This window comes from Salvia hispanica, chromosome 1 (genome assembly GCF_023119035.1).
Source record: "Salvia hispanica cultivar TCC Black 2014 chromosome 1, UniMelb_Shisp_WGS_1.0, whole genome shotgun sequence".
In the NCBI taxonomy this organism is placed as follows: domain Eukaryota; kingdom Viridiplantae; phylum Streptophyta; class Magnoliopsida; order Lamiales; family Lamiaceae; genus Salvia; species Salvia hispanica.
The window spans coordinates 52,276,237-52,294,888 of NC_062965.1; the positions used below are offsets into that span (position 1 = coordinate 52,276,237).

General features: G+C 38.8%; 3 protein-coding genes across 3 annotated transcripts; 1 reads left to right on the forward strand and 2 right to left on the reverse strand.

Moving 5' to 3' along the window:
• Positions 1-2,470: 2,470 nt before the first annotated feature.
• On the reverse strand, positions 2,471-3,926 carry LOC125200624. The gene has a single exon (XM_048098307.1). It carries the CDS (start codon positions 3,765-3,767, stop codon positions 2,643-2,645), a length of 1,125 nt encoding a protein of 374 aa, XP_047954264.1. The 5' UTR covers positions 3,768-3,926; the 3' UTR covers positions 2,471-2,642.
• A 173-nt stretch (positions 3,927-4,099) lies between these two features.
• LOC125200626 (60S ribosomal protein L30-like) lies at positions 4,100-5,850 on the reverse strand. The gene is made up of 5 exons (XM_048098308.1): positions 5,725-5,850; positions 5,495-5,600; positions 5,290-5,391; positions 4,425-4,493; positions 4,100-4,309 (listed from the first exon to the last, which is right to left on the reverse strand). Exons 1-5 carry the CDS (start codon positions 5,746-5,748, stop codon positions 4,269-4,271), a joined length of 342 nt encoding a protein of 113 aa, XP_047954265.1. The 5' UTR covers positions 5,749-5,850; the 3' UTR covers positions 4,100-4,268.
• Positions 5,851-13,413: 7,563 nt separating this feature from the next.
• LOC125211422 (aspartic proteinase-like protein 1) lies at positions 13,414-17,936 on the forward strand. Its single transcript, XM_048111202.1, has 10 exons — positions 13,414-13,881; positions 15,150-15,288; positions 15,524-15,765; positions 15,837-16,064; positions 16,135-16,273; positions 16,361-16,425; positions 16,500-16,599; positions 17,150-17,207; positions 17,416-17,487; positions 17,608-17,936. The coding sequence occupies exons 1-10, from the start codon at positions 13,580-13,582 to the stop codon at positions 17,859-17,861; spliced, it is 1,599 nt and encodes a 532-aa protein (XP_047967159.1). The 5' UTR covers positions 13,414-13,579; the 3' UTR covers positions 17,862-17,936.
• The last annotated feature ends 716 nt before the right edge of the window (positions 17,937-18,652 follow it).

Genomic DNA, 18,652 nt, shown 5'->3' on the forward strand with positions numbered 1-18,652 from the left:
TGTTGTGCATGATAATGCAGGCATACATTATTTGGAGAAACGTATTTGACATCCCACAAACGCGTTGGACCCTTAATTGCCTCCCATCGAGACCGGAGCACACCAAATGCGCTCCACGTCCTTGCGCGCCGACTTCTGTCGTTCCGCAAAGTACGCCTTCCTTTCATCACTTGCGTGCATGATCGTCTTCACAAAGACAAATCCACCTAGGGTATATCTCATCCGCCAAGTAGTAGCCCATATCATGCCGGTTGCCGTTGGCCACAAATGAGACGGCTGGACCGATGCCCCGGCACTTCTCGTTGAAGAGGGGAGACGAGTTCAGGACGTTGAGGTCGTTGTTCGACCCGGCTACCCCAAAATACGCATGCCAAATCCACACTGTAATTAGCTACGGCCTCGAGGATCATCTTGGGATTCTTTGACTTGTAGCCGATCGTGTAGGCCCCCTTCCCAGGCAGTCGGACAGCTTCTTCCACTCCCAATGCATACACTCTATGCTACCTAACATCCCGAGGGAACCAATGCTGGCTCCCCGTGCATCTGCATCAAATTCCGACAATCTTGGGGAGTAAGGCTTCGAAGAAGGTACTCCTCACCGAAAATGTTTATCACGCCCTCACAGAAATACTTCAGACAATCCAGGAAGCAGTCGTCTCACCGATGTAAAGATACTCATCCCACATGTCTGTCGCGCCTCCGTAGGCCAACTGCTTGATTGCCGTCGTGCACTTTTGAATAGGGGTGTGGCCGGGTCTGCCAGCCGCATCGTGCCTGAAGCGGAAACACAGATATCGACGCTCCATAGCGTCAACGATACGCATAAACAACTCCTTGCGCATTTTAAAACGCCGCCTGAACATGTTTGCGGGAAACCGCGGGTTCTACGAAAAGTAGTCGTCATATAGCCGCTGATGTGCAGCTACGTGATCCCGATCAATCACTGCTCGGCGGTGGACAACCCGTGGGGGGCGAGGTATCGCCTGCTGTTCCACCCTACGCATGCACCGCTCCATCTCGCGGTTCATGTAGGCCTCCATAGTCTCGTTCATCCTCCGTTCGTACACCTCAGCATCCCCACCACTACCACCACTGCTACCACCCGCGTTACTCATCGTTCGATGATGCTCTTGTACAGAAATTTAGAGAGAGAGAAAACTCGTTAAAACAAGTGGTGCAAATGAAAATGAAACTAAAATCGCGTTTATATAGGTTTTCAAAAAAAAAAATCGAAATAAGGCGCTGGCCGATCGGCACGCCACAATGGCGGCCAGCGCCACGCGATCGGCTAGCCCATGCCGCTTTTTTCGCCGATTTCGGGCTGGCCTGCTCCAATAATTCGACTAGCCGACCGGCTAGCCGGCATTGGAGATGCTCTTATATAGTTAAATAAAGTACACATTTTATTAATTATTCGTTTGCAAAAATGAAAGTTTGATCTTAATGTTTAATTTCTATACTCTTATTTAGCTTAATGTTTTATTAAGTGTATTTATAGTATTTAATTATTTTATTTTGAGTTTCATATATTTTTGAAAGTTTGATAGTAATGTTTTATATCTAGACTCATTAACTTCATGGAGTAATCTTTTTTAAATTGTTTAATGCTAAGTCATGCATTTTAATTATTTTTTTAACGTTGAAATTATCAATTTGAAGAGTGATTTAATCAAGAGCACGTACTACAATAAGAATAGAGGTTTTTTTTTTTTTTACATAATGCGGGCAACGTCCGAGAGGAGGAACTAACAAATATAAGAAACACCTAATCTTATCATGAAGTAACCAACTTCTAATACCCATCGATGGATTTTCTGGAACATGAACTCCTCTGGAATAGCTATATGTATAGTGTAACAAAAAATCAGCTCCAAAGTTATCTTCTCTGAATAGAGGATATTTTAGTTTGAAGATATGTATTACTACTAACTTGTTGAATGCAACAAGAATTTGAAAATTTTACCAGGCCAAAACTTTTAGCCTTAATCTTTTAAAAATTCAGTAGGATTTCAAACATCACTACATATTTGTACATGAGGTGAGACTAGAGAGGGTAGTGGACAAAGAGAGGAAATGTAGCATGTAAATGTTGATCTAGCCTAAGTTTTCCCTCTTTTAAATTTAAATTTCAAAACAACCCCATCAACAAATGGATATCGTATTATTAACGTGTTTGGCATTGAATAAGAGTTCGAATCAAGTGTATCTTTCGCCGATCATGTTTAGATCCCAATAGGAGCTATCGGGACGTGTCGATTACATGTCGACACGACAATGATCAAATTTCAACACCGGCCGTCCAGCCACACGTCATTACCCAAGATGTATTTTACGCCGATCGTGTTCGGATTCCAATAGGAGCTATCTGAACGTATCGATTACATGTCAACATGATAACGATCAAATTTCAACACAGGCGATCCAGCCAGGCGTCAGTCACTACCCTAAGATCCGCTCCGAGCATCGTCTATTTCGCTACAAATTGAAAGCCGATGTTATTATTGAAGTAGTAACAATTTGTAAAACGGATGCAAATCCAAAATCATCCCCAATTTCCACCTTTCTTCACCTCATAACCAATCCCCAAAAATAAGGGTTCACAAAATCTCTACAAAAAAATCCCCAAATCAGGGCTGTCAAAGTCAAATCTCTGCAAAAAAGCCCCCAACAAGATCCAAATTAGGGCTCACAAATTTCTGCAAAAACTTGGCATCCTTCATGAACACTACGGTTGCAAGGCTCGGCCAATTCTCTCTCCTCATCTTCTTCTCCTCTTCCAGCGCTCTCAAAACCTTCAGCCGCGGCCATATCCGCTTCTCCAAGCTGTACAGGAACACACTCGGCGTCTCCGCAATGCTCCTCCGATCATATACCCCGCTCCCCTCCACCGCCGCCGCCACTCTCCTCATCTTCTCCGCCGACGTCGCGAACACCTTCGGCGAGTTCCTGAACGCCCTCGCGATGTCCTCGTCGGAGAATCCGAGATCGCGGAGCGCCTCCAGCTTCAACCGCCACGTCTCGCTCGTCATCGAGCTGATGATCCTCACCGCGTGGATGAATCTCCCCGATTTCCGATCCGATCCTAATTGATCCGCTCTCTCGATGAATCTCCTCATGTTCTCCGGTTTGTGGAAGAAGAATCGCGGATTCTGGCACATCAGCGTCGTGATCTGATCCGTCGACACGCCGCAGCTCTTCAGCGACTCGACGTTGGGGAGAAGAGTGCTCTCCATGTCTCTCAAAAACAGCCCCGTGGTTTTGAGGAATCTCGCGGCGGAGGAAGCGGATCCGAGCACGGATTTCAGCGTCACGATCGAGGACGAGATCCGCGGCGCGCTGTAGTTGAGGAGGCGCGATTGATTCACGACGATCTCGGAAATGTCGGCGGGAGCGAACCCGAGGCCGTGGAGGATCTCGAATTTCGGCTTGATTGTGGCCTCGAGGTGCGAGGAGAGGAGCTGCGGCGATGATTTGAGGACTTTTTCCAGCTGAGCGTCGGAGAAGCCGGTGTTTTTGAGGAATTGGATGATTGAATCGGCGGCTTGTTGGTTCCTGATGCGGCTGCGGGAGGCGATCTGCGCCGCCGCCTCCGGGGAGAGGCGGTGGTCTTCGATTAGGAATTTGGTGACGCTGTGGTGGTCTAGCGGCGGATTTGTGGCGGTAGTTGAGAAATAGGGGGAGGCGGAGAAATGAGATTTGAGCAGGAGTGAGGAATTGGTGGCGGAGTAGAAGGAGATTAGAGTGCGCCGGAGAATTGTGGCTGCCATTGGAGGAACGACTGAAGCTTGAGCTATGAATTTGTTGCCAAAATCGCCATTAATGGAGGAATTAGGGTTTATGAAGAGCTCCGCAGCTCTTCTCACTCAGAGGCTTAACCCCAGATGGAAAAAGGTGGAGATGAAGTGTGTGTATTTGTATTTATAAATTGGATTATTTTGTGCCATTTTTATTTACAAGTATTTAAAAACGCTACAACCTATATTTTGATTTTACAAAATTTCTTCATATATCATTTTTCAGTATTTTTCACGTCCGAATATTTGTCAAAGATGCAATTCAAGAACCACAAAAAACTCAGGCTGTTACACAAGAGCGAGGATTCAACAAATCGAAAAACTTAAATAGTCACATTCAGCAATCAAGATTACCAGACATGTAAAAACTCAACAAAACTAGGTATGAGTAACCACGATTTTCTAATCCGTTGCAAAATTTCAAAAATCGAAGGATCCCAAGCAAACAAGAGAAAAGACTACGGTTCCAATGACTCAATGATCTCCGGACAAATTTTTGATGATGTCCGAGTCACCTGTAAACAAAAAATCCAGAGAGGTCATTACTTGCATCATTCGACACAAAGCTCGATTTTTGCTAGGGGGTTAATTAATGAGCAGTAGTGTCTACAGAGAAGACTGGAGTTATACCTGGGTCAACTATGCTGAGGCATGAGACACGGAAGTACTTTCCACATGCCGTCCCAAGATCAACATTGTCTACGCAGAAAAGGCAATAGGTAAGTAGTAAGCAAAGAATGAACTCTACAGATGTCTCAAAGATCAACACAAGATGGATGAATGCTCAACAATGGTGAAAAAGCAAACTGAAAAAACTTGAGGCTGGCAAGAACTCAGCAGCCACTCAACATCTTATCGTTCAATCAAAATCAGATATTGATCAGTTTCTAGCATGGTGGAAAAGATAACGTCCTAAATTATCAGAAACTTCTATGTGAATAGAAGTGTATCTCTTTTAGATGCAAATGCAAAAATGTTGAGGAAGAAACTTATGGAACCGAGTTCAATAGCATGTAGCACTTCTATGTGAATCGTGTGCGTCTCTTTTAGATGCTATTGCAAATGATCAAACAATCAAATGTACTTTAAGGAAAGATACTAATGGAATCGGATTCAATCGCACATAGCACATCAAGCATTACAGCCATGTCATAACTACAATATTCACATATAACCTCTAGCAAAGTGGTATAACCCAGATATGATCGCCTTACAAACTACATTGTTAGATATGAATCAATTAAATAAAGGCGTTCAACCAATAGAAACAAAAATAATATCCAACACAAAATTTTAGAATCACTATATGTTTTGGAGCAAAGGACATGAACAGTTAAGCCAATTCATAAAATAAAAGCTACAATCAAGAAATCCCCAAATTGAGCTAAACAAAACTAGAAAACCACTCACTCAATTGGAATTCAACAGATCACACTTCATGAAAATATATAAATAAAACCAACTAAAATAAACTAAAAATGGGAAAGAAACTCACTCCCACTGTAATGATGAACACCAATTTTAGCAAGCATTGCATAGTACTCAATCTCAGACTTCCTCAACGGTGGACAGTTATTGGATATCAATATCAATTTTCCTGTCATAAATTAAGCCCCAATCATAAAAATAGCTTCTTCAAACATCAGAAAATTGACAAAAAAATGAAATAATTAAGCCCTAAAACAAACATAAAGTAAAACCTTTGGAATTCCTGAGAGTCTTGAGCACAGTCTTGTAGCCAAGAGTGTACTTCCCACTCTTCATCACAAGCGCGAGCCTGTTGTTAACGCTCTCATGAGTCTTCTTCTGCAATTTTTCAATTGGTAAATCGAATCAAATTCCATCACCACAATATTAATTCGAATAATTACATTTATAAATAGTATCAGATGCGTAATTGATGAGTCGAGATAGAAAGAGAAAGATCTACCGTCTTCTTTCCGGGGGCCACCATGGTTGGAGTCTGGGAAGAGCTGCTGCGGCGGCGATGGGAGGAGAGGGGAATAATTGGGTGGAAATTGGTTTTTATGGTTAGGGTTTATGAAGTGGGATGTTTGGATTTTAAATTTAGTTTTTGATGGGCCCTTTTTGGTTTATTCGGCCCAAATTAGGACTCATGGGCTTGTATGGGTTTGGAATAAATACTCCATTAATTATGGATAAATAAAACAATTAAGGTAGCTTTGTGGCTAGAGGTGGACTTGGGTTGAAAATATGCACGTTCATTGTATGAGCGAGCACTCGTAGAAGTTACTTATTGTCTTGTGCCTGAACTCCATGGTTACTAAACTTAAATACAATGGAGTTTCGCAGTATCAAAAACTATGACTATGAAAAGGTTAATCAAAACAACTTTTTTGTTTTCACGTAATATTACAACCGCGCGATAGATATATCCACGTTCTGACGTTCCTATGAAGGGTTGGTTAGATTCAAACGAACCCCACATTCTTGATTTTGGTATTGGTGAAATTTGAATATATGACCTTCGATAATGGAATTATGAAAATGTATCATTTTCTATTAGGTCGCCCAAGAATCAAGATGATTGTAACATTAAATTTTGTGGTGCATGTAATTTCTACCTCTCTCTTGCTGTACCATTTACTATAAAACTCGTGGCGAATCCAACATGTATATATACTTTGAGGACGGAGAGAGTATTCTTTTATAGTATAAGAAAATAATGTGTGTATCTTACACGAATTTTAATAAAAAAAATTAGACGGTAGATTTCATAAGTAAAACAAATCTTCACTCTATGGAGTATTTTTTCATGTTAGTTAATGGTGCTATGTCTGATGTTTTTGGTTAATAATCGTGTGTATTAATTTATGTGATAGATTGAGCATTATCATTCTCAGAGTGAATACTTTATTCTTCTTCAGTTGTATCATGAATCATATCCAATTTATTTGACAATAAACGACAAGAAACATCACATCGAGTGATTATATGTCAATCAATATAAAGTTTTAAATTCTTAAAGTATCCATTAATCGTACCACGTAAAGATTCATAAAAGTCATAAAAGTGTATGCTTCAAAACTAAAATAAATAAAAAAGTAGTCACAAAGTGAAGGGAAGAAAAAACGAAAGATCGTAAGAAAAATGATTAAGGTAGCATTAGTGGTATCAAAAAAGCACTAAAATTATTGGAGTAACATGCAACCTATTCCTGAAAATGACAATCATTCCCACCAAACCAAAACTATATTCACATTCAAATAAGTTGGCAAACTGTTTATAGTCTTATTATTAGGTCGAAGATATATTTAAGTGATCTAATGTATAGAATAATGACAAATTCAGGAAACGAAATTCGGGTAATTGTACACAATGAAAAGAGTTGTCGTCAATATCGAAAAACAGAAGCAGCGTGGTTAGACATCGCTGGCAATGAATGAAAGATAGAAAAACAAAAGTAGACTTCAGTTATTCATAATTTGATTAAAACTGTAGCACTGAAGGACTGACATAAGCTCTAAATGACGTATTTTATGTTCGCCGATCCTTACGAATCATCGAATCAGTAATAGGTTTGTGGATACTATATCACACATGGATAATATTATTGTACTCCTTGAACATGATAGTGTGGATTAATGAAGTTTTTTTTTTTATCTTTATAAATCAACTATTCAATGATAAATTGGTCGACCTAGATCGCACTTATGTGAGTGTGAATTATAACTAAAAACAATGCATTTAAACTTGTCAGCATATTATCTATGTTAATTATTCGTATATAAGTGCATACTGCACAAGCAACATAGTACATTTACAGCTTTCACATATGACATTGACAAGCATATTTAACATTCTATAACTATGCCAAATTATCAATTTAAAGTTAAAAGGTTGAAAATAAAAACTTTGCCATATTATTCATAGAATGAACAATTGATTGACAAAAGGTTGAAAAGAAAAACTTTGCCAAATTATTCATAGAATGAACAATTAATTGACAATATGAGGCTTCATATACACTCTCACTAACTTGATTTTTTTATTAAATTTATCTAATTTGCGACAGGTAACAGTGACAGTGTATCCATTAGTACTTTACAGTTTTTTATAATTTACTGTATAAAATTAAAAGATTGGTGTCAATAATTCCACGTAGCACATTTAAATGTAAAAATAATATGGCACCATTTATTAATATATAATTTGATAATAAGTATATTTATATGAGGAAAAAGCGCAAAACGCTCCGCGTGACACGCTACCTCGAAGATCACACCCTTAATTTGAATTTGATAATTCCATAAGAAGAAAAAAAGAAATAGAATTGGATAATACTATTTAAATGGAATAGAATTCCATAAATGCAATATCTTCATCTAATTCTACGCCACATGGCACATACTAATCCTTTTCTAGTATACTTTACACCGACCTATACGTAATTTTATATTCCTCTTTATCCAATAGATCCGAATTATAAAGATAATAAATAATTATAACATAATGTCACGAACTTTGCATTTTGTTTGGTATTTCCCAATCTCACTTAAGTAAGATATTTTCATCAAAATCCTATTTAACATAGGCAACCGTGATATGTTTTATAATATTTGAAACCACTTTTTAAGTTCATAACATGTAGCATAAAAAGTCACGTTGAAAACCACGTTGATTTAATTGTGTCAAGTATGATAAAAGTCTCGTAAGTTAGTCAAATATAGTACTCCCTCCGTTCCATAATAATAGAGTCATTTTGCCATTTTGGTACGTTCCACAGTAATAGAGTCATTTCCCTTTTTAGTAAAAGTCAACACATTTTTCCACACCTACTTTACCCTCTCTTACTTTTTTTTTCTCTTCATCTCTCTACTTTTTTCATTTTCCACTTTATTCTCCCTTTTTAGTAAAGAAACGTCTCCATTACTGTGGAACGGAGGGAGTAATAAACATGCCGTGGAAATACCAAACAAAATGCAAAGTTCGTGATATTATATACCAATTTTAAAGTTCATGGGAAATATCAAATTTTGGACAAAATTCATGGTTTTAGAGACCAATTTCCCTTTATTATAAAACTAATAAAAAAGTGAATTACATACTCCACTAACTTTTCCAACTCACTATTCTTTACATTTCTTAAAACTCGTGCCCAATAAGAGTGACTCCTATTGTGGGACGGAGGGAGTATAGTAATTGAAAAGAGAAATTTGATGTTGGACATTCATAATAACAAAATGAGATATTCAATGTCGAACGAAATATACTCTTATTTGATAAGGCTCCATAGTCCAACAATTTACTAGAATGTTGCTCGTTATCATATGATTATCCATCTAAAATCAAATTATGAGATTTAATCTCATAAATAAAATATAATGCATATACAACCGTGAGATAAAATCTTCCATATCGAAGGTCCAGAATATACTAACATATGCAATCCCTTATTTAACTCTACTACTGTTAACTAACAATTGATTGTGCCCATAAAAAGAGTGACTTCTATTGCGGGACGGATGGAGTATAATAATTGAGACGAGAAATTTGATGTTGGACATTCATAAGAGCATCCACAATGACAATAGGTCAGCCATAGGCCAGCCACTCTCTCCCCCTGCCACGTCATCAGCACTAAAAATCCACCTGCCACATCATCATTTTAATCAAATAGGCTAGCCACAATAAAAATAATTCAAAAACAACTACATTTACGAAATTAAATTTACGATAAATTACGGAATTAAATTTACGAGACATATACGGGAAAATTCATTAATTTCATTTAAAAAAAAGTACATTCATTTTACAAAAAATTACATAATAAAGAAAAAAACTATCGCCGTGCAGTCTTCCGTGCCCACAACTCTTCAATTATATCCTTTTGGAGTTGAATATGAGCATCAACTTGACGCATGTCGGCATGTGCCTGGAGACGGCCGTCTTCATCGTGAGGTACCCCCCTTTCGTACGTTGGGGGTGGCCACGCCGTGGCTTGGACCGGCTACATCAGTATCGTCATTGGCCCAATTAGTCAGTTGTACACCTTCGTCTTCAACGATCATGTTGTGCAGGATAATGCAGACGTACATTATATCAGCAATGCATGTGACATCCCACAAACGCGCTGGACCCTTAATTGCCGCCCATCGAGACTGGAGCACACCAAATGCGCGCTCCACGTCCTTGCGCGCCGACTCCTGCCGTTCCGCAAAGTAGGCCTTCCTGTCATCATTTGCGTGCCTGATCGTCTTCACAAAGACAGGCCACCTAGGGTATATCCCATCCGCCAAGTAGTAGCCCATATCATGCCGGTTGCCGTTGGCCACAAATGAGACGGCCGGACCGATGCTCTGACACTTCTCGTTGAAGAAGGGCGACGAGTTGAGGACGTTGAGGTCGTTGTTCGACCCGGCTACCCCAAAATACGCATGCCAGATCCACAGCCGGTAATCAACTACGGCCTCGAGGATCATCGTAGGATTATTTCCCTTGTAGCCGGTCGTGTAGGCCCCCTTCTAGGCAGTTGGACAGTTCTTCCACTCCCAATGCATACAATCTATGCTGCCTAACATCCCGGAAAACCCATGCTGCTCCCCGTGCATCTGCATCAGATACTGACAATCTTGGGGGGTAGGGCTTCGAAGGTACTGATCACTGAAAATTGTAATCACGCCCTGACAGAAAAACTTCAGACATTCCAGAGCAGTCGTCTCACCGATGTGGAGGTTCTCATCCCACATGTCTGCCGCGCCTTCGTAGGCCAACTGCCTGATTGTCGTCGTGCACTTTTGAATAGGAGTGTGGTCGGGTCTGCCAGCCGCATCGTGCCTGAAGCGGAAATACAGATATCGACGCTCCAAAGCGTCAACGATACGCATAAACAACTCCCTGCGCATTCTAAAACGCCGCCTGAACATGTTTGCGTTAAACCACGGGTCCGGTGCGAAGTAGTCGTCATATAGCCTCTGATGTGCAGCTACGTGATCCTGATCAATCACTGTTCGGCGGTGGACAACGGGTCGAGAGCGAGGTACCGCCTGCTGTTCGACCCTTTGCATGTACCGCTCTATATCGCGGTTCATGTAGGCCTCCATAGCCTCGTTCTACCGTCGTTCGTACTCCTCAGCATCCCCACCACTACCACCACTACCACCACTGCTACCATGCACCCGCGTTACTCATCGCTCGATGTTGCTCTTGTACAGAAATTTAGAGAGAGAGAAAACTCGTTAAAACAAGTGGTGCAAATGAAAATGAAACTAAAATCGCGTATATATAGTGTTTCAAAAAATTTCAAAAAATAAAAAATAAAAAATTACGCTGGCCGATCACTCGCCGATTGGCACGCCACAATGGCGGCCAGCGCCTGGAAATCGGCGTGCGCTCGCCTGTTTTTTCGCCGAAATACCGCTGGCCGGTTTCCAGTGGTTCGGCTAGCGACGCGAATCGTCTAGTCGGTGCGCTAGCCGCCATTGTGGATGCTATAATGACAAATGAGATATTCAATGTCGTATATACGTCTGTATGTGTGAAAATCGATGCCAACTTATTATGCATGATAAATTTTGTGTACTATGATGTACCAAATTAACAGATGCTAGAATCATAACACGGTTTTTAGTTCGTCATGTTAGGTACTAATTTGCAGGTTGATTACAGATATAAATTTAATTATCTATAGCATTTGTACATGTTGTTAGGTATAGTACAAAGTTAGGTGAATAATTAATCCAACAAATTAAGTTTGAACATCGTACATAAATATAATCTTCAATATAATCTTCAATGTTAAGACATGAATTTATAATTGACGTTTATGTAGCTTTTAGGCAATTCATAGCTTCAATTCGCAAGTCAAAGCCAATCACAACTCAGCAATTTAACTTTATTGTTTATAATTATTCTCGAAGGGATGAAATCAATTGCTAACTAATTACCAATTCCAAATTGAGACCAATTTTCAATCATTAGATTAGAAGATCTTGTGGTTAATATAATGCCAAGTGTAATATATTTTAAATTTAACTAATTATTAATTAAATAAAAATGGTATTAATGTCAAATCCATATGTAGTAATTATAACTAACTACTTTCTCTTTTCTCAAAATCATCTCAAATCTTTAAATTTACTTAACTCTCTCAATTTAAATTATTTTTTCGCAAAAAATATATCAAATTAAAGATAATTTAATAAGGATTCCAACGAGATCTCAATTGCATATGTTCCGACGATGTTCGGGTGATGAAATTTGATAAATTATATTTCAATTTTCGTGCATGTTGATAAGCAGCTTTTATCAACAAATGCAACAAAAAATCTCAATATAGTGTAGGCAAAATCTCAATATTATGCATGTCCAATCTCAACAAAAATGTGTTGATATTTTCTTGTCCTTGTATTGATATTCTAATGTCATATTGTTGATATTTGTAATACACAATGTTGATATAAAAAAACACCCACGAAAATTATCATATGATAACATAATGACGATATTACCCTTTTGTTGATATTTTGTCTACTATTTATTGAGATTTGTGAACTTTAATCTCATCCACTCATTTTTAAATCCAATGGTAGAGATTTAGTCTTGATTTTGGATTAGTGTGCTATAAGCATTAGAATAGAACCCTATTCTCCAATTCTACATAAATTATATATCCGATTATATTTTCTTTTACTTTTAAAGTAAAAATAAATAATTAAAAATTTCAAATATTTAAAATGAATTTTTTGACTATATGTGGAATTTTTTTTAAATGAAGATGACTTTATGTAATTGCAATGGCCGATTTAGGATTTGGAAATAGAGGGGATGAATTATTATTTTACTAGCTTTATTTAGAGCGGATATAACTATTTTTCAATCTTTAGGGTGATGTCGGAGACAAACGGAGGGGGTGGACATGACAATTTTACTTCCAGATAATGGAAAATAAATCATACAGAGTACATCTTAATAACTAGTGCATCAAACTCAGAGCATATCTAAAGAAAGAGGTAAATGGAGAGTTAAATAAACATAACTACCATATTTACTTATCTTTATAAAAATTTATTCTTCAAGTGTAGAAATATTTGAAGACGTATTATATTTTCTTCAATTTTGAGACGATATTTTATCTTTCCTTGACATAAAAGACAAAAAGCTACTCCATTCGTCCACGAATAAGAGTCCCGTTTTTCTATTTTTGTCCGTCCACGAATAAGAGTCATGGTTCATAATTACCATAAATGGTAAAGAGACCTCACATTCCACTAACTCATTCCACTCACATATCATTTAAAACTAATATATACAAGTGGGACCCCTATTCCACAAACTTTCTTCCACTCACTTTTCTTAACATTTCTTAAAACCTGCGTCATTTAGAAATGTGACTCTTAATCATAGACGGAGGGAGTAGTTGGTTTCATTTTCTTTTCAATTTACATTTTTCTTTTAATTTATCACTCACTCCGTCCCACTTAAGATACACATTTTCCTTTTTAGTTTTAAATTACTCCTAGTATACAAAATGAACACTAGGGGCAAAATTAGGAGCTCAAGAAGAAAAAAGATTGACACTTGGCACACTTTGCAGAATCATTGTAAGAAAAAACATTAGTAAAAAAAAAGACCATAATTCTTTAATCCAAGAAAAGAAAGAACTCTCCACACTACTGAGAAAACTCTCGTGTAATCACATTTACTCACATCAATCCAAACTCCCTCTGCTCATCCCAACCCAACCACTTTACCTTTATACCATTTCCCCCAAAAATCAATCTCGCTAGAGAGAAACACGAATCCCTACCTGCATTTCTTCCTCCATGGAAAAAACCAGCTTTTTCGGTGCAATTTTGGTGATGCTTTTCGCCGTCGACGCCTACGCTGCTGCGGCGGCGCACGTCTACTCCTCGCGGCTGATTCACCGGTTCTCCGAGGAGGTGCGGAGGGGCGGAGGTGGAGAGGGCGAGGCGGCGGCGTGGCCGGAGGGGAAGAGGGTGGAGCACATGAGGGTGCTGCTGGAGAGTGATTTGAAGCGGCAAAGATTGAAACTTGGGACTCAAAATCAGGTCTTTGTTGGCTCACAAGGCGGGGAGACCTTTAATTATGGCAATGACATGGGTTGGTATGTGCTTTTTTTTTTTCTCCTTTCTTTCACTTTTTGAAATTCTTGATTTTGTGTGTGTGTTTTTGAATGTTTGTTTTGGAAAATGTGGGGTTTTGTTGTTGTTGTTTCTATTTGTTGTGTTTAGAAGGATTTAGTGTTTTTTTGTTTGATTTATGGAGCTTGTTTAATTTGCTGAGGTAGTGATGCTGCATTTTGATGTTGTTGTGATGTGTGTTTGTGTGTGTTCTTTTTTGGTTGAAATGGGGATTTTTTTTTTCAGAATTTTTTTCATGATTTATGGATTAGATGTTCAAATGTAAAATTAAAGATTTTTTGATTTGATTCTTGGGAAGTAGAAGAATGTGTTGATAACTGAAACTGTAGGTGTTTTTGTTTGGTGGAAATGGGGATTTCATTTTTCTTTGTTTTTATGCTTTTTTTATGATTGTGGTTTGTAGCATTTCTGTTCTGTGTTATTTTGAGATTAAGTGTGAAAATGTAAAATTAAAGAATTTTTTAGTTTGATTTTTAGGAAGTAGAATAATGTGTTCATAGATCTTTTGTAGAGTGAGATTTACAAGATTCATAGAAATGATTTTGTTAGGTTAAATATCTAAGTGAAAGAGAAGAAAATAAAAAGAAAAAGTGAGAAATGATGGCACTTTTTAAAAATGATTTGAGATATAGTACTGTTATACCCTACACAATCCAAAGGTCTTTGTGCCCTTTGATTCTTCTTTGAATCCCTTTGGTAGAAATGCTCAAAACTAATGGAGATGATGCAATCACGTAACCTTTGGACACGAGAAATATCATAGGAGAACGACTGCTATGTGGCCATGTGTATCATACCCGCGAATTCTGCCAGATTTTCCATTTGTGTAAAGCAAAAAGTGAATCTTTGTTGTTTATCAGATATGTCGTTGGCTGTATGTATAGAATCGGAAAAGTTAAAGATTACGTCTGCCTTTGTTGTCTTATTTCATCATGTGGTAATGAATTAGGGAAACGTCGTGAAGCCACTGGCTTCTACAGCACGCTACAATACAAACTAGAACTCTTTGTTTCCTAATGTGTTCATGACGTAGCACTCTTTGTTTCCTAATGTTTTATTCGATTGTTTCCCGAAATCCGGAACTATCACCACGTGCATTACCTAAATGAGCTTTTGCTTTTCCCGGAATTTGACATATGATGGCGTAATTGCTCTTTATTTTTCCAGCTCGTGCTTTTCCACGTGTCGTATACGTCTCTAACTTTCGTAAAATTTGTCATTTTGGATCCAGGCTGCACTATACGTGGATTGATATCGGGACGCCAAATAACTCTTTCCTCATTGCTTTGGACACCGGAAGTGATATGCTTTGGGTTCCTTGCGATTGTGTCGAGTGTGCTCCGCTGTCATTAAGTTACTACAACATGCTGGTACGGTATCCGTTAATCCACATAATTTATTGAAAGAAACCTGAACTGATCTTCTTAAAGATTATATCTTTAGTTCTTGATTTTTTCCAAATGTTGCTAATGTGCGAGAGCAAGGCCCAAGTTTTAGATTTCGGGCTATGAACTACAACTGGTAACCGATAGCATGTTTAGCAGTTAATGCTCGAGTAATTGATTCGCAGGTGCTCCCTTGTGTTTTGGGGCATCTATTATGCAGGATAAGGAGCTAGGCGAGTACAGCCCGTCGCGTTCGAACACCAGCAAGCACGTACCTTGCAGCCATGCACTCTGTGAAATGGGGCCTAACTGTGATTCCCCAAACGGCCGTTGCCCATATACAGTCCGGTACTTGTCCGACGACACATCAAGCTCTGGATACCTTTTCGAGGATCAGTTGCATCTTGCCTCGGTTGGAGGGAGTAAACAGCAAAGCTCTGTCCATGCTCCCGTAGTTGTAGGGTACGCATCGAGCCTAATTGACACTGTTATCGATAAAGATTCGATTTTTAATGATCTTTTCTCGGTTGCAGATGTGGCAGCAAACAAACTGGTGCATATTTGAATGGAATTGCTCCCGACGGTCTAATGGGATTAGGACCAGGAGATCTTTCAGTTCCAAGTTTGCTTGCAAAGTCGGGCCTCATTCCTCATTCGTTCTCGTTTTGCTACGATAAGAGCTACTCTGGTAGACTCTACCTAGGTGACCAAGGGCCAGCATCTCAAAGATCGACTTCTTTTGTTCATCTAAAAGGATTTAGGTATGTTATTGATTTTGGAACGAAAAAATCGTACGCTGTCTTCTCTAATGATTTTGGATGTATCTTGTAGCTCGGCTTACCTTGTTGATGTTGAAAATTATTGTATCGGGAGTTCCTGTCTAATGCAAACGGGCTACCAAGCGCAAGTTGATACGGGCTCATCATTCACATATCTTCCCAGCAAAATCTATGAACAAATCGTTTCTGAGGTTCTCACCCCCTCAACTGTTTATGTATTTTGTTCGACTTCTTGTTTTCGATTCTCTTGGTTTTCTAAAGAGTTTCTTAATGCTCAGTTTCATCGACAAGTTAATGCAACGAGGATCACTGTACAAATTTTTGATAGCTGTTATAAGGCTAGGTAAAGCTACTAATTCGAAAAATCTTTCCTAATTTTTGCATCTATGGCTTCATTAACTTTTGCTCTTTCTTTAGTTCGCTCGACATGTCAAATATTCCCCGCACGAAACTTGTTTTCGCCACTAACCAGAGCTTTGAAGTCGACAATCCCCTGTTCCACATTGTGGATGATCAGGTGCGTACTTATATCTCCTATCACATTCATGTTAAACAACGAAATGTAAACTTCTCGGATTCTTCCATCTACTAATCAAATCATTCGAAGAGTTTGTTATGATTTTGTGCTTCTTGGCTATCACAATTTGTTTCAAAGTTTCAATTTTTTCTACCATGTTTCATAACTGTTTAATTGCATTAAGTTATCTCATCATTCCCTCCGACATTTCTTCACCAAGCTTTCTCTTTTATTTATTTACTTTACGTTCAAATCGTGCCACATAAGTGCAATCATATGATAATTGGTTATTGATTACATCTAATTTTGTGGTCGGAGTAACGACGGGATTTCCCTTTATGGTTTGGTGATTTATTTTTATATACGAATTCAACGTTCCAATTATATATTCGAATCTCCAATATGTCTCTTCAATATCGGAATCGATCCTATATTATAGTATGTGCTACTTCTCAAGTGATGAATTCATGTTTTTTTCTTTACTTTTTATGGCTAATGATGATTGTATCAAACTATCAATCTAATATTTCAATGGGAAATGTTTATTCAGGGAGAATTCTATTGTTTAGGCATACAACGGATTGATGAAGATTTCGGTATCATTGGACGTGAGTGCTCTATTTCTTTCTCGCCCGTCTCATTTTAATTGCTCGACTATATAACAACCTACACTGTCCCGATGGTTATAATAAATGAAACTCCGTTCACTCCTGAAATTTGACCAAACTTCGTGATTTAATGTTCCTTTCTAACCTTACGGGACTGATCAGAATTTGACTAAACTTTTGTTCATTTTGTGCTTTATTTTCCCTGAAGAAAATTTTCTGATGGGCTACCGCCTCGTTTTTGATTGGGAGAAGACGAAGTTGGGCTGGTCCGTCTCCGATTGTAAGTATTTTTGACTTTTCCTTAAAGTTTCTGAGCTAAATGAAAGAGATTGGCTTATAGATTTGCATTATTCTGAGGCGATTATCCGACGTTCTCGCGAACTTGTGGTGTTTTTACTAGGTCGCGATGTCGGAGAAAGTGGTGACGGACTTCATCTACCACCTTCTTCAAGCGACGAGTCGCCAAATCCCCTACCAACGAACGAGCAGCAGCAGAGCCCGCGTGGACGTGCTGTCCCACCTGCTCTTGCCGGTAGGGCTCCTGCGAAACCCTCCTCGGCTTCTCCCCTGCCTGCTGCCTACCGGTACGAGTTCTGTTCGACGACGAGTTTGTTGCTGTTTCTGTGGATTGCATATGCGACTTATATAATTTAAAATATTTGCAGCTGGTTTATCTATATGTATATCTGGCCTTTTATCTATGCAATCTTAGTCACAAATTTTGAAAAAGGTTATTCCATTCCATCTGCACCATTACTTGCCTTATCAACTTGCTTTGCACTAGCATCGAGATCGACCTCGTTGGTCGGTGGACGTGGCCGAGGCTTGTCGTTTTGTCAATCATCAATGCGTGCATTCAAAATCAGCTCAGCTAGAAGGGCCTAATTTTCCATTAGAGTTGGCCGGAAACGCCATGCCCTCGATTTGCATTTTTATTTTTATTTTTTAAGAAGACATCAACGACATCGTTGTGATATTTTCCCTAAACTTAACATCGCGAAATTGTCCTTGTTGGTAAGTGGACGTGGCCGAGGCTCGACCTTTTGTCAATCCTCAATGCATGAGCTTGAAATAAGTGCCGCCAGGAGGGCCTAATTTTCCATTAGAGTCGGCCGTAAACACCATGCCTTTGACATCGTTTTGAGATTTTCCTTAGAACTGACATTGTGAAATTACAAATTTACCCCTTAGGAAAGCAAAAAAAATCTTCTCCCTAATTAGCTTACTTCTTCTCCGAAATTAGCTTACTTGTTCTCCGAAATTATGTTCTAGATTCGTCACTGCTCGAAAATTGGGGATCGGGTGGGTCATTGATAAGATGCAAAGTCTTGAAACTTATACTATTGTGGCTAGAAATGTTTCTTTTTTTAAGTACAAAAGGTGTGGAATTTGATTCCTATACCCTAATGTTCTAAAGTGGGGTAGTGTTAATGCATGAATATTAT